The 16,554-nt window shown below is 38.2% G+C and overlaps 1 protein-coding gene across 1 annotated transcript; it reads right to left on the minus strand.

Moving 5' to 3' along the window:
- Positions 1-4,011: 4,011 nt before the first annotated feature.
- On the minus strand, positions 4,012-6,184 carry LOC143636050 (glucan endo-1,3-beta-D-glucosidase-like). Its single transcript, XM_077103733.1, has one exon. It carries the CDS (start codon positions 6,182-6,184, stop codon positions 4,163-4,165), a length of 2,022 nt encoding a protein of 673 aa, XP_076959848.1. The 3' UTR covers positions 4,012-4,162.
- Positions 6,185-16,554: the final 10,370 nt, after the last annotated feature.

The raw sequence follows: 16,554 nt of genomic DNA on the forward strand, positions 1-16,554 counted from the left end.
ATCGAAGCCCTCTGGTATTGATCCCGACAATTCCTGCAAACCACATTGTGTATTATTAAAACAACTAACATTTATTATTAACAGCATCTTATTTTTAAATTTAGCATAGAGACAACTGAAAAGTGAAAACCAAACCTGAATTTCCCTGGGTAATTCTCTGTAATGATTCAACTACTATACTAAACAAAGAGAACCTTAAGCGTGAACCAGCGTTTGGCAGATACGGGTACGCATCAGGTGGTGGCATCAAACAGTTGTTACCATTAAAATATATTCTTCTTGGAAAAGCCCAACCCTTTTCAAATGTAAAATCGTTGTAAAATATAACTCCCCATAACATTGCAGTATCATCTGTTAAAACATTAAGAAAAAACATAAGTTAGAACTTCACAACTTGCATTTCAGTAAATCAAGAAATGATTAATAAAAAAGTCAACTTACTTATGGATGAATAAGGCGTCGACGGTTTGTAATTGAAACTGAAAATCTGAGTAAGGTTGTCAAAGCTGGGGTGTTGAACAACAAAATTCCACTGCGAGTAATTCATCCTATAGTTAAAATTTGTAATGGTGACCTTCACGCGCCAATAATCCTTGTAGTTAAGCTTCACGTGCCAGTGAACTCGAATCGGGCACATATGTTTTGTGCATTGAACCAAAGGCGTCAAGCTGTTTTTACCAGGACCGTTCACAACTGAAGCTAGATATGGTGAGTTTGCACTGCAAAAGAATTTAATCCGTTAACATAAATAATCGCCTTTTAACCATATACCTAAAATAAATAAATAAATGAATGAAAAAGAAACTAGACTTTGTTTGTACATTCTAATGTTATTGGTTTAGAATTGTTAATGCTAGTGTCACGCTAATATTGTACTTGCTTGTAATCATGTTGTGTAACCTAACACTATCGGTGTTAATTCGTTACGTTTTAGCTTATGCCTTCATAGTTGTCCAATAACTCCTTCCTCCTGTCTCCGTCACACATTGCAAATGGATGGGAAGCACACGTCACGTTTTGTCCTGCACGGGCTTTTTTTCATTATTAACGTTCTAGCCTCTAGCTTAATTTTCTAGAATGACAAGTGAATCTAAGAATCTTAGGTGTGTGTTAGTTTTTAGGATCATTTTGTATGAATGTGAATACCAACTCTGAGTTATAGGTGGTCTTTATCATTGGTGGACCCTAACATACCCAATGGGTCCGAGTCAAGCGACCCCCTGCAACCTTTTTTATTTTACATGTAACGTGTAAATTGTAATATCGTGATCTAACTGACACCAGGTATTATGAACGACACCATGTGAATTTGTTGTGATTAAAATAATTAATGATGGATGATTGGAGATGAATTTAGAGGTGAAGAAAAAAAATCATTGCATTTCCAGGATATGTATTTGTAGAATCACATGGATCATAGATATTGGATGGCCCATGATATGAAAAAGACTAAATGGTCTTGACTTTAGGTGACAAAAATTAACCATGTTAACTTTTTGGACCACTAGGTGGCTCAAGACTAAATCCGTCTTGCCTTTTATTTGAACTATAATTTACTTTTCATTTATTTCTGTAAGCCGACCCAAAAGCTCCGAAAATGATTTAAGTGGGCATTCAATCACACGAAAAAGATTAATTAACATGGTGGGAAAATGCTTGATTTGTTGGAGGTTGATGAATACTCTTAGGGTCTGTTTGGTATGAGGTAATGGAATGGACGACGGAATAGAATGAACGTGGTAATGGAATGGACAAAGGAATGGAATGAGTTATTACCATTCCAATGAGATGTTTGGTTACCACATGGAAATGAAATGAATGTTTATTTTGCGTTATTTAGTAAGTAGAAAAAAAAATAAAGTTAAAATGGTAGTGAGTGGCGGTGGTGGTGGGAGGCAGGTGGTGGTCGTGGCATTGGTGGGCAGTGACGGTGGTTGGCGGTGACGGGTGGTGGTGGGGCGACGGGAGATAATGGTGGTTGGAGGTGGGTGATGGCGGTCATGGTGGAGGGGGCAGGTGGTGACAGTGGGCGGGGGCGCGTGTTGGTGGTGGGGTGAGTGATGGCGATCACGGTGGAGGTGGCAGGCAGTGGTGGGCAGCGGTGACGGTTGGCGAGGGCGTGTGTTGGTGGTGGGGGTGGGTGATAGCGGTCACGGTGGAGGTGGCGGCCGGTGGTGGGCAGTGGTGTCGATGGGCGGAGGCGCATGTTGGTGGTGGGGGTGGGTGATGACGGTAACGGTGGAGGTGGCAAGCGGTGGTGTGCAGCGATGACGGTGGGCGGGGCGGCTGGGTGGCGGTGATGGGCGACTAGCACTGATGGCGATGGTTGGTGGTGGTGGCGATAACGACGACGGTGACGGTGATGGTGGTGGTCGGTGGCAACGTCGGTGGACGGTGATGGTGGTGGGTGGTGGTCGTGGTGGGTGTTGATAGTGTTGGGAGGGTGGTGGAGGTGATGTAGGGTGAAAGAGAGAATGGAATGAAAAAAAACATGGGATATCGGTGGAATGAAATTGAAGTGTTTTAGAGGGAATTGAATGGCCTAGGTAATTGATCATTCCATTCCTTTGACTAACCAAACACACTTTTCTTCATTCCCTTGCAATGAGTCATTCCATTTCACCCTCCATTCCTCTATACCAAACGCTACCTTAGTCTTATTTATGTGAGAAATGCCGGGGGGTTGATTTCAAGCAGACTTAGCTTTGGTTACAATGGGCTGAAACTCACACACCAAGCCTACTATGAAAAATTAAATTGAATTTCATTGAAAATTGAGATAAATCAAACTAGATTTCTCATTATTTTTGTTTTTTCCTTCAACTAACTCATTAACTTGTAAGGGTATCCGTAGTAGTGGATACACGGCATAATGAAAAACACCCTGTCACGAGAGTGAAAAACGCGTCACAAAAAAGTATGTAATACTTTCATATGAAAATTAAATAAAAGAGAAAAAGTATAAAAACATGATGTGTTTGAATTGACCCATAAAATTAAGCAAACATCCATGTGGTCATGCCCCACCCCGTGATCTCGTCCACGCTGACGTCTCAAATGCCTAAAACACCACATATGTAATGGTGTTGAGGCGCTTTCATCCTATATGGACTTCGGCTTTAGCCGACATGGACCACATATTTATGCCTAGCATGTCCAAATGAGTTGTAAGTAGTTTAACTAAATTTTTTTCGAAGAAAAATATTTAGAGTTCTATGGATTGTATATCTATAATACAATACCTAATTTTACAAAATTATGGATAATTTAAAAGTGTCAATATATAAATATATTCCGTTAAGGGTACTCAAACTAATATTTGGACTTTTGGAGAGGTGTGAATATGAAGATATACAAAAAGCTTAAAATTTGCAATGATATATGGTTGACTTTAAAGTAACAAAATATAAAGATAAAATATAATCAAGTTCATGTGACTTTTGGAGTTTTGGGCTCTATTGTTTTCTCATTCTTTATTTTATTTATTATTTTGATGCGTCAATTTTAATTCCAAATTATAATACAGGTTTTTTATAAATTGATGTGGCTCAATGGTAGAGCACTCACTTTAATAGTGAGAGGTAGGACACTCACTTTAATAGTGAGAGGTAGGGAGTTCAAACCTCACTTTCATCAATTTATACGCGAGATATGAGGGATGACCCTGGCTTGCCATGGTTCGAGTCCTGATCTCACCCGGTTTTACCGTCTCCATGCTGTCGTGCCGTTTTGTGGGCGTGGGGGTCGAGTTTTATTCGGGGAATCCCTCAATAGGTGGACCGCTAGGGGCTCCGTCTGTCTGGACTCGTGGCCGGCTCGGGCTACTTTTAGCCAATGGGAATCTTGTACGAAGTACCCGGCGTTACTTAGTTGGTCGTTCAAAAAAAATAATAATACATGTTTCTTAAATAACTATTTTTTGTTATTTTCCTTATTTCTTTCAAACCAGAGGGGCAGAAAAGATAGCAAAATCTAAAAGTAAACACTATATATAAAACATGAATATGGTAGCTAAGATCTCAAGATATAACAATTTGTCACTAAATAAAACATGAAGATGATGATGATGATGATGATGATGATGATGATAAATAACACACCTACCACTTCTATAATCAATAAAATACACAAGTCCAAACCAAAACATAACATAACATGTTCGTTACCTACTAAAGATCCACCATAACATATTACTCAAAGAATTCCCATCATCATGTCCAGTCAATTTCCTAATCTTTTTAAGAGCAATCTCCTTGTCATAAACACCTTCCAATGCATACACAAACCCTTTCCACCCTTCTCCAACCCCTTCTCTTTTCAAAGAAGGTAATGTCCATTCAACAAGCTGCTTCGCATACTCGTGATCCGAAAACAACACCTCAGAAACCGGCAAAACCGGCAGCAATTGAATCCCTAACCGGAATTCCTTTTGCTCGGCCGGAGCAAACCATAGCACACTGTCTCTTTTGTTCTGCCAAAGAATTCCCACCACTCGGTTCGCCCGTGTGAACTCAGCACCATAAAGTGTACTACCTTCTTTAACATGCCACCATGTCTGCGCAGCACGAATCTCCAACGACATAAGCAAAGACCCCAACGCAACAAGACGTGGATCGTCATAAGCTAGCCCCATCAAAGCAGCTGCATAATACGCGTTCACAGCTTCACTCGTACTCTCTTGATTCCTCCCATCTTCAAATTCATTCAATCCAGAAGCCCATGAATGCAACTTCCACAAATCAAACATCCTTAAACGCGTATACTTCAAATCCGAACCTTTTCCCAATGTCATGAAATCCAACATTAACGAGTACGCTTGAGGTCTATACTTTTCCCCCCAAACAGGATCTATTTTAGCAAGAACCGCGATTCCATAAAGAAAGTAACCGATATGAAAATGATGATCATTAAAAATCCCAAATCCGAAATCACCGGTTCTATCATTAGACCCTTGTCTAGTTATAATCCCACCCCATGTCTTATCATACAAAAAACCATTACCAACAAAAGTCCCATCTAACCATGGCTCAATTGTATCCTTCAAATACCGTTCAACTTTTGGGATCACATCAACATGATCAACTTCTTCGGCTATCAACGCCAATCTAGCCGCCCTCGCCACTAACTTCCCATAAAAATACGACGAATTAGTCGACATATTACTAGAATCCAACCCCTTCACATCTTCCACAAGCGCCTTAACAATTTCCGGATACGAATCCTTCTCAACCCCTTTAATCGAATGCCACGTTACCTTAACCGGATCGGTTTTCAACTTCCATGAGCTCCCAACAACACCTACAAGCTCACCATCAACACTTTGGTACTTAAAATCATCAAGAATCTTAACTGATGAATCTTTAATCAACTTCAAATGCAGAGGATTCGCCAGCATTAACAAATCCCCTAAACCTCTACTCTTCCATCGGTATTCGACACTAAACGATTCACGAAACAACGCGTGACCCGAAACCGGATAACAAGAACTAAACTTATCAAGAACCTGTTCCGAATTCGCGTTCGGCAACAAAGCAAGGCGAATCACGCCACGAAAGGCTTCGGATACGATCGTGGACGTGGACGCCTTTCGGGTTAACCCGATAGGCGTAGACGAGTACAGAATCCAAACTTGACCGTTACTAAGAAAAATCTTGTACTTGGTTTTTAAACCATTGGGTACGAAATTAATAATATTGTGTACAGTTGAAATGGATAAAGGGACATTTTGTAACACCTGACACGTTAAATATGGGGTGCCTCTGACTAGAAAGAATCTTAAAAAAGGTTTAAAGTCCAAGGTGACACTGAGGTCACTAAAGGACGAAACGGTATGGTTCCGGTTTGGTTTCGGGGTGCGTAAAACGGATATGTTGATATCCGGGGTGAAGATTTGTTGGGTGAAGGAAGAGTTGGAGAATAAAGAAGGGTAAGAGAGAGAGAGTGTGGAGTGAGAGGATTTGATGGTGTACGGATGGATGTATTCATGTTGGGTGCCATTTTCAATGATAAGGTTTGTGAAGAATGTGTTGGTGGGTAGTGGTGAAGAGATGAGGTTAGGTGAGAAGAAGGTTGAAGGGTCTGGGAGGACGGTGGAGTGGCCGTCCGGGAAGGTGGTGGTGGCTGGATCTATGGAAAGAAGTAATGAGGATAATAGTAATAATAATATTATTATTATTGTTAACATTTTTGGTGTTAAGAAAGGAAAGGAAAGGACTGGACTAGGGAGGTTGTCCTTTTATGGAATGGAGATGTTGAATAATTTTTGATAATGCCGTTGTAATAATATTTTTGATAATGCCGTTGTAATAATATTTATAGAAAAATATTCGGGTTTGTAACTTCATTTTTAAATAAAGAGTATATTGCCGTTCAAAATAAATAAAGGCTGTATTACTTTAATTTAATAACGAATCTTTAAGATCTTTTGACATTGGAATATTTATTTATCATATGTGTATTGGTTTATATTAATCTAAGCTATTATTTTTTTGTTAATATTAGTTTCAAGTAAAGAATTGATTGATAAAAATTTCACATTTATCATATTTGTTTTCGGTGGTCTGCAACTAACGAAATTTTAACACCGTTAGTTGTAGCTCACAAGAAAAACATATTTGACTGAGAAACTCGCATTTTTTAGAAACATTTTTCAAGTGTAAGTCATAATTATTGAGTTCACCGAAACCTTATAATCATCGTCGAAATCGGTTGATGGTGCTCAAATGGTGGTGGTTGGTTGGTGGTGAGTCAATTGGTGGTGGTGGCGGTGTTTAGGTTGAGTTTTCTGGAAAAAATGTGATTTTTCGGGCCAAAAATGTTTTTCCGACAACCTGCAAGTAACGACGTAAGGATATCGTTAGCCGCAGACCGATACAAATAAATACGTTAATAGATGGGGCTGTCAGCAACCAATTCGTTAGTTGAGACCGGCAATGACCAAAAAATGATATTTATACTTTTACTAAAACAATACATGAATATGAATATCGTAATCCATTATTTCCCTTGATTTAGAATTCTAATTTTGTGTTTTAATTTTTTTATCAATATAAGGGATCGTATGATGTACGAAAACTTGGTTTTGAATTATTCAAGAGCCTTATATTCTTGTTTTTCCATGACAAACAAAAGTATTAAATATATATACGAGTCAAACAAAAATTTAGCTTAATTATACAGCCACCAAACTACAACCAAAACAAAAACGAAAAAAAAAAAGCAATTCAAAGACAAAAGGACTTATATTATATGAAATTCGCTTTTCTCTCTTCGGTCCTAGCTTAGTTCTGTCTTATCTTTACGGCAAAGGGAAAGGCTTAGCCAATCATCGCAACACATGTTCACCGATCTAGATATGTGCTTTATCCATAGGAATCCAAGAGTCGCGTATTCAATTTCTTTTTATCTTGTTTTAACTTTTTAAGTATTTTATCTACTTTTAGTTTTTAACTATATAACTCCTAGCCTAGTTTAAATTTTACTTTTTTTAAGTGAGATTTGAACACAATATGAGATAATAGAAAATGTTGTACTGAATAAGACGATATCATAAAACTAATCTTGTTTGCAAAATCATGGAAACTACATCGTTTTGATTAAAATTGTCTTCGCTCAATTGAATTCACTTCCATGTTGATGTGCAAGTTCAGTATGCATGTAAAAATCTTTATGAATTCGCAAGTTGTCATTCACGCAATTAAATCATTTTGGCGACAATTGTTTTATCATGTGGAGTAAGGTAGATGGCTAGAAGCCTAGAATTATTCACGAAATCACAAGTATGCATTATCAACTAAATATAATTTGGTAGCAACTGTTTATCCAATGTGTTTTAAGGGTATAAAGGCGGAAATTTTTAACGAAGTCACAAGTAGTGATATGTAATGTAATAAATCCAGTGATACAAGAGTACGAAAATCACAAACACCAATTTACTATTAAAATTAATTTCTAGCAATTGTGGATTCATCATGAGTGGGTATGACGGCCACAGTCTTCAGGAAATCACAAGTGGGCAATTACAATTTAGTAAGTTACAACCTAACTTAATGGTAGCAAGCGTGTATTCATTTTTAGTAGTGGTACGGCGGCGGGAATTCTGAATGCAGTCATATGTAGCCATTTACAAAATAAATAAAAAATGGTGGCAATTGTTTATTCATTTATCAATATAGTGGCCATTGTTAAGTTTCATTTTATTTTTTTACCACACTAACACTCCAATCGTTTTACAAATATTTATAATTAGCCGTCAAATCAGATTTTAACCCATATTCTCACAACCACATTTCATCTTCAATGCTAGCGTATCCGTTCTCCCCACAAACATACCCATTTATTCACATATATTATACTAGTTTGAGACCCGTGTATTACACGAGTAATTGTTAAAAATTTTAAACTTTAACCATTAAGTGAAATACAGTCAACAAATTGATCATATATTGTTAATACAATTATAATTAAATTAAAATTACATAACTAATATTACACAAATATGTTGCAAATAGATAAAAACTTCCTTTTACACTACATTTGTGTAACATCCCGAAATCTCAAGATAATATTAATTATATTACTTAATAATAGAGGGAAAATTTACTCGGGTTATCAGGAAATAAATAAAAGAATAGGAGTTGGTATGGGTCGGGCTAGTGTCGGGTAATGGACGTTGGTTATGGATTTGGATTAATAGAGATGGGTTAAATAAGAATGGGCCTTAGGTCCATGGGATTTCAGGGATATAAATATCCCATAAACCCCAAAATATCTTTCATATTTCACCAAACTCCCTAACACACACATACCCACTAACTTCGTCGGAACCGGCTGAGCCAAGGGAAGAATCGGGCAGGTCCGAGAGAGAGCGATTAGTTGTGTTAACAAGTTAAACGAGATCCAAACAAGCTCAAAAAGGTATGATTCTTGATCTTTGAGGTTTAAAGATCCAAGCTTTTTAGTGTATAAGCGACCAAAAATGGTCGGGAAGCGTAGTGGGTGATATTGAACCATAGCAAGGGTGTTAAAATCGCTCAAAATGCTGAAAGAAACCGAACAGCGGCCGTCTGGGCAACTTCGCCTTCATCTGGGCAACTTCGCCTTCAACGCGATGAACTTCGCCTGCAAGCTAAGTTCGCCTGATGAACTTCGCCTGCAAGCTAAGTTCGCCTGATGGCAACTTCGCTGTAAAGTTAAGTTCGCCTAAGGTTCAACTTCGCCTTAAGCCAAGTTCGCCTGATGACAACTTCGCCTGAAGCCAAGTTCGCCTGATGGCAACTTCGCTGTAAAGCTAAGTTCGCCTAAGGTTAACTTCGCCTAGAGCTAAGTTCGCCCGAGGGTTAACTTCGCCTAAAGCCAAGTTTGATTAGAAAATAAATTATAAAGCGATAAGTTAAAGTAAGCTAATACTAGGCCACCAGATTAGATCAGACGAGTATTGATACGTGTAACTTGTACAGTCAGCCGAGCTCAGTTAGAGAAGGGATTTACAGCTATCAGAAAAAGAAGCAGAATTCAGGTGAGTTTCTAGCCCCATTTATGTGTTACGTTTTCGGGGCTGTGTGCATACTCAATATGTTTGTTAATACACTTATCCTAAGAGATAAGTGTATGCCTTATATGGATAATGTGAAATATATGAATGATTGCTTGACGGTACGTGAACGATCTTCGGATATTGCACGTATCGTCAAGGGAAGTGACTAGCTCCTCACATGGATATTAAATAATAAAGTATAGTGTTCCTTTTATGGAAGGTATAGTGTTCCTTTTATGGAAGGTATAGTGTTCCTTTTATGGATAGTAAAGTGTTCCTTCTATGGATAGTATAGTGTTCCTCCTATGGAAATTATATATGGTAGGGTAATGGTAATGGTTCTTTTAATAAATATTACGTGACGATCCTCCTATGGATATTTATACAAGGTTAAGGTAGTAATATGTGTCTTCGGATACGGGAAGTAATATATGGGAATAAATTGTATGATACCTGATTAACTAGAACTCACTCAGCGTAGCTGACTTTTAGTATGCACGCAGGTGAGCCGATTACAGAGCTAGCAAGAGGATGACGCATGGCATGGATTGAGCGGCTGGCATCTGAAGAAAGAAGTAAAGATGTTTTGAATATAAAGTTTTGTGTTATGGTATCAAAGAAAAGATTTAATGTTTTGTAACAAATGATTGATGTTTTATATTCCGCGAAAAGTTTTAATAAACTCTGATTTGAAGGACTGTGTTTATGAGTAAATCCGACGCTAAAGTAGGGCTACCGGGTTCAGGGCCTTACAATTTGTGATTGTATTAGCAGGTATATATTGTTTATCAAAAATCAAAATTTTTAGTTCATGTCTGCTTGTAACTTTTAATAAAGTAACATATAGGCATGCTTAACTCTTGATATAGCAATATATAGTTGATCGTGTGACAAAAAAAGTTTTCCAAGTACATATCAACTCTAGTTAAATGATAATATATATCCATGATACTAATAAAAAAAATTCATACACGTAAATTGTCATAGATTTTAATCAATTAATATGATGTCATTTGAGAGCATCTTCCTAGTTTATCAAAAAAAAAAAAACCATGATTATCCCAAAAACCAGATACTTGAACTTTGATGATATAATTATCCTTAGAATCTTGACAATATGAAATGGATTGATCATGATAAATTTGTTGTCATTAATATTCTGTGTGTGACATATTTTTAATTGACGTTATATTACAATTAAAAATTGTATAATCAAGCAAAATAAAAACTGAAAATTTAAACATAACAAAATGATTTGTTTATTTCATATGAATGTAACTGACAAGAAAATGAAAAATAAATAATAACATTAAAACCATGTTCAAATAATAGTGATTATTCTGAGTTAAAAAAATATTAGAAGATTTAAAGTTGCATAAAATGAATGTAGTGATTCTTATTTATAATATATGAAAGTAGGGCTACCACTTTTACCCGTAACATGAAACCCAACCCAAGAAAACCCGTACCTGAACCCAAACTAACCTGACTCAAGAAACTCAAACCCAAGAAAATACTAACCCGAACTTGAACCGAAGTAATTATGGTTGGTTCTTGGGTCCGAATTCTAGGTTTCGGGTCAACCCGAAAACTTTTAATTTTAAAATCATATGTATATTTAGGTATTAAAGGCTAAGCTTTAGCCGCTGCCGTTATCAGAATTTAGTCTAAGTCGACTTTTCTCATTCCACATATTATGAATCGAATGTTTATTATTTTGAATATAAACCATAATAAACACTTTAATTAACACTTCAAAATTCATTAATCGGCTCTTGTCAATCCATATGGAGAATACTTATTATATGTACCAATGGATTTAGTTGGAATAAACCTATAATTTTAATGTCATATATTGAAATGACTTAAAAGATAAGTACCATATATGAAAATTGGTTGAAAAAAAGGTGAGGAGGACTATGGTGTTGACAAGTGGTAAAATTGATAGGCTTTTATTAGAATAGATAGATTGGTGGTGCCCACAATTCCCTTACTGTGTTACCTTTCACGGTGTGCGCTTGTAGACGTGCAAACATGCTTCAAACGCCGCCTGCATGATGTGTTGCCTCCACGTCATCTGCGTTAGCCTTATGTGAGAGACTTAGAGTATTTTTGGGATTGAATTTGAAAACTGCTTATTGCCTTATTGTCTTTTTCAAAAGTCATTTAATAAAAAACAAGATTTAGGGCTTTTAAAAAACTGTTTTTTAACCATTTAAAAAAACTAAAATAAAAAGAATTTTTGTGATTGCCAAACACCATTAACGTATTAGATTTTTGAAAAAGCCAACAGGCTAATTAGGCGTTTTCAAACTCAATCCCAATCATGTTATTAGTTTACTATTTATTTAGTTTACCTAGGTTAGATTTAGTTTAGTTTTATTTCGTTAAATCAACTTATTCTTCCTTCGTATTAGTAATTTGTTGTACATATATTTAAATATTTATTCTTCGTTTTTGTCGATACAAAGACATACATAACATAATTGATCTATAAGTTCACTCAAAGGAGAAAGCTTTTGAACACACGGCCAGTTGATGATATATTGATGCAAAAGGGTATTTCATCATCAATAGTTGTTCAAATGTTGAAATAAGAAAAACAAATCACGCATATGCTACAAACCAAAAACTAGTAATGTAATGAACGGGTGGGCCTTATCAATAACTATATATGTAACAAATAGGATTTAAAATATTTAGTTTAATGGTACTAAAGAGAATGCTAAAAAAACGTCATAGGGATTGAAATGATTAGTGGATAAGTTAAACAACTCCCACAATCATGAGCTAACCTTTGGTGACCAAAGTAAAGATGGGAAGTGGTTAAAATTCCATGAATACTGGTTAGGTTAAATATCCAAATTTATCCTTATGGCCATATTCTAATAACCTTACAAGATGTTTCTAAGCAAAATTTCTAGAAAATTATATACCGGATTAGAAACACACAAGACTTTATGAACATATAAGAGGTTAGAAGACTTTTCTAAAAAGGTTGAAACAATGAAAGTTTCTCTTCAATCTCTTACACTAACCACACAAAAGTTTTTATGAATTGATTGGCTGTTAAGACTTTATAGTGTTTAAACCGAAAGAAAGTGTTTCTAGCCTTCTAGGTGTTTGACATAAACCTTAACTGAAACTAGATGTTACACCATATGGTGGATTTAGATGACACCTGTAACACCCCGACCAAAGGCGGATTATACATCGGGGCGCCACATATTGTTTCATTACTCGTGACACTATTGGGTGTCAATATTTAATAAATACATTCATTCGCGCAGGCGCAGGGTAAACACAAGATATAAATAAACCAACATAAATTAATATATTATAAATCATAATATTCGAACAGCAATAACTTGTCTTGATACATTTTAATCTAGGTCCAAAAGTAAAAACGTCCTACGTGTCCACAAGCTCCAAAACAGCTACTGCAAACCTGAACATGTGTTAAAATAAACGTCCAACACTTGCGTGTTGGTGAGAAATCAAGTTTAATACAATACATAGATATCAATAAATCTGCGCGCAACATGTGTATGTCTGGTTTTCAACAAGGGTGTAATCTGATCGGGACCAACTCTAAGATTCATAAGACTGCCAGTGCTCACAATTGAGCTCACAAACAAGACAAACTGTGCATGTGTATACAAAAGAGAAAATCATAAACGATAGTTCTCCCGTGTTCATCTAATGGTACCATGAAAACTGCGGAATAGACCGACAAGACGGTTAATGATCCACACATACAAATAAACAGCCAAGTCTACGTCCTCAACACATGGGATACTGCGCGACTAAAGTTCATAAACAAGTTTAAGACTCTAAGTTTGTATGAACACATGAACATCCCAAAACATTAAAAGCAAAAAGGGATTAGGTACGAGATTACTCACTTGATAAACGATGCGGTGTAAGATAAAGCAGGAACCAACTTTAAACAAGCACAAGTTAACCTAAAAATAAGATTATTGTTTTAATGAATTGATTTAAGTCTTGATTATAAGTTAGCATAATTAGTAAGTAAATTATTATATATATATATATATTACCGGAAAAGCAGGGCTGAACAGGGAGGAAGACGGAGGCAGAGAGGAAGACGTCAGAGAGAGCAAGGGGCAAGAGAACAGGAGAGATTAAGTGTTTTGTGTGTGTAGTGTTATGAAAATATTACTATTATTTATAGGAAAACCCTAGGAGACATAATCCCTAGAAAAGGGGAAAAGATCTTTAACAGGATCAAGCAAAAGATATCAAAAAGCATAAGAATCCAAAAGCAAAAGATATGGAAAGATATGGCAGCTGCAGAGGCAAGATAAAGCTGACAGGTTAACAGTAAAAAGCATGGGCGGGTCAGATAAAGGTACTGGTCAAGCATGGCAAAAGCAGATCTCAAAAGATAATGTCAGTCACTTTTTCTGTCAACCAATGGGGTTGGTGCGCATGCTGCGCCAAAAGTGGCTTTTCAGACATAAAGCAGATTAGGTCAACAGCTCAAAAGATAAGACAACACAAAAGCAACGGCTAGATTAAACAAAAGAAAACTCAAAGGGTTCAGCGCGAGAAAGCTCGAGCGCGAAGGCAGACACAGAAGGTCAAGAGAGCGCGAGCGCGAAGGCAGACAGAAACAACCTTAACGCGTCGCGGAAAGAACTACATTTCTAAGCGCGTCGCGGGAAGAATCACATTTCTTAGCGCGCCGCGGGAGTAACTAAAATTCCTAGCGCGCCGCGGGAAGAACTATAATTCTTCGCGCGTCGAGGGATGAACTACGATTCTTAGCGCGCTGCGAGAAGAACTACAAATCCTTAGCGCGTCGCGGGAAGAACTACCGTTCTTAGCGCGCTGCGAGAAGAATTACAATTCTTAGCGCGCTGCGAGAAGAGTTCGTCTCGCGTATCGCTGAAACAGGTGGTCTTCACGCAGGCTTCTTTGCAAGGGGTCTGCGCAGACAACCTTAGGCGGGAAGGAACAAAAGATAACAGAAGAAAAAGAGGGAAACAAGGCTTAAGGGCGGGACGGCGACAAGAGGGAAAAGAAGGCGGAAAGAGAGAAGGAGAGGGACGGGACGGCGGAAAGAAAGAGAGAGAAAGAGGCGGGAAGGAAAAGTATATTATTATTATTAAAAATAAAGTATAAGTATAAATAAATATTAAATCACAAAAGGAAGAGATCGGGTCAGAGAAACGGGTACCTGGGTCGGGTCGGATTCGGGCAGATGTCACAGTCTCCCCTACTTTAAGAAATTTCGTCCCGAAATTTATCTCGAAGTAGGTTGCGCAGAGAACAGGTGCGGGTACTTGATCTTCATTTGATCTTCCCTTTCCTATGTAAACTCGGCTCCGCGTTTGGACTCCCAGCGAACTTTCACGATAGGGATACGACTGCGCTTGGTTTGCTTAACCTCGCGATCCATAATCTCAACAGGCTTCTCAACGAAATGCATAGTTTCATCAACTTGAACTTCATCAAGTGAAATGTGAAGGTTCTAATCAGCTAAACACTTCTTGAGATTGGATACATGGAACGTTGGATGCACATTACTGAGCGCGGGCGGCAGGTCAAGTCTGTAGGCAACTTTTCCCACACGCGCGAGAATCTTGAATGGACCAACATAACGAGGAGCAAGCTTACCCTTCTTCCCAAAGCGGACAACACCTTTCCAAGGCGACACTTTGAGGAGAACAAGATCACCAACTTGAAATTCGAGAGGCTTCCGCCTACGATCTGCGTAACTCTTCTGTCGGCTTCTGGCAGTCAGCAGATGATCACGGATCTTGGCGATTTTATCGGTTGTCTCTTGAACAAGTTCGGGTCCTGTGATTTGAGTTTCTCCCACTTCGCTCCAACAAATCGGGGAGCGGCACTTACGACCGTAAAGTGCTTCAAATGGGGCCATACCGATACTGGAATGATAGCTGTTATTATAAGAGAACTCAATCAAAGGCAGGTGTGAATCCCAATTACCTCCAAAATCAAGAACACAAGATCGGAGCATATCCTCAAGAGTCTGAATAGTTCGCTCAGACTGACCGTCAGTCTGGGGATGATATGCCGTACTCATGTCCAAGCGAGTTCCTAGCGCAGATTGGAGAGATTTCCAAAAGCGAGATATAAAACGGCCATCGCGATCGGATATGATGCTCAAAGGAGTACCATGGCGGCAGACAATTTCCTTGACATAAAGCTGCGCGAGATGCTCAACACGGTAGTTTTCACGAATGGGCAGAAAGTGAGCAGACTTAGTCAAACGATCCACTATTACCCAAATGCTATCATGTTTGCTTGCTGTCAAAGGTAACTTGGTAATAAAGTCCATCGCTACACATTCCCATTTCCACGTAGGAATTTCTGGTTGTTCGAGCAAACCAGATGGGCGTTGGTGTTCAGCTTTCACTTTAGAACAAGTCAGACATTTAGCTACGAACACAGCAATATCCTTTTTCATACCGGGCCACCAATAAGTAATGCGCAAATCCTTGTACATCTTATCAGCGCCAGGATGAATAGAATACCGAGATTTGTGCGCTTCACTCAGGATATCAGCGCGAAGATTCTCATCAAAGGGAATCCAGATGCGATTGAGATAGCAGAGAATTCCACTCAGATTAGGGACAAAGTGCGCTTCCGCGCCACACGCTAACTCGGCGCGAAGGTTACCATTACTGATGGATGCGCGCTGCGCGTCACGAATGCGCGATTCAAGGTTGCTTTGGATCGGCGCGAAGTGAAGCTGGGTGCGCGGCAAGATACAGTTAAGCTGGCAGGGTTTTCGGCTGAGCGCATCGGCTACCACATTAGCCTTACCAGGATGATACCGGATCTCACAATCGTAATCGCTGATGAGTTCGTTCCATCGGCGTTGTCTCATGTTAAGTTCCTTCTGATCAAAGATATGCTGAAGGCTTTTATGGTCAGTGTAAAGGATACACTTAGTACCATAAAGGTAGTGTCTCCAGATCTTCAAGGCAAAAACAACTGCACCAAGTTCGAGGTCGTGAGTTGTATAA

Source organism: Bidens hawaiensis, unplaced genomic scaffold, assembly GCF_021521415.1.
Source record: "Bidens hawaiensis isolate Kalapana, Puna unplaced genomic scaffold, B.hawaiensis_p1.1 tig00007761_1, whole genome shotgun sequence".
NCBI lineage: Eukaryota > Viridiplantae > Streptophyta > Magnoliopsida > Asterales > Asteraceae > Bidens > Bidens hawaiensis.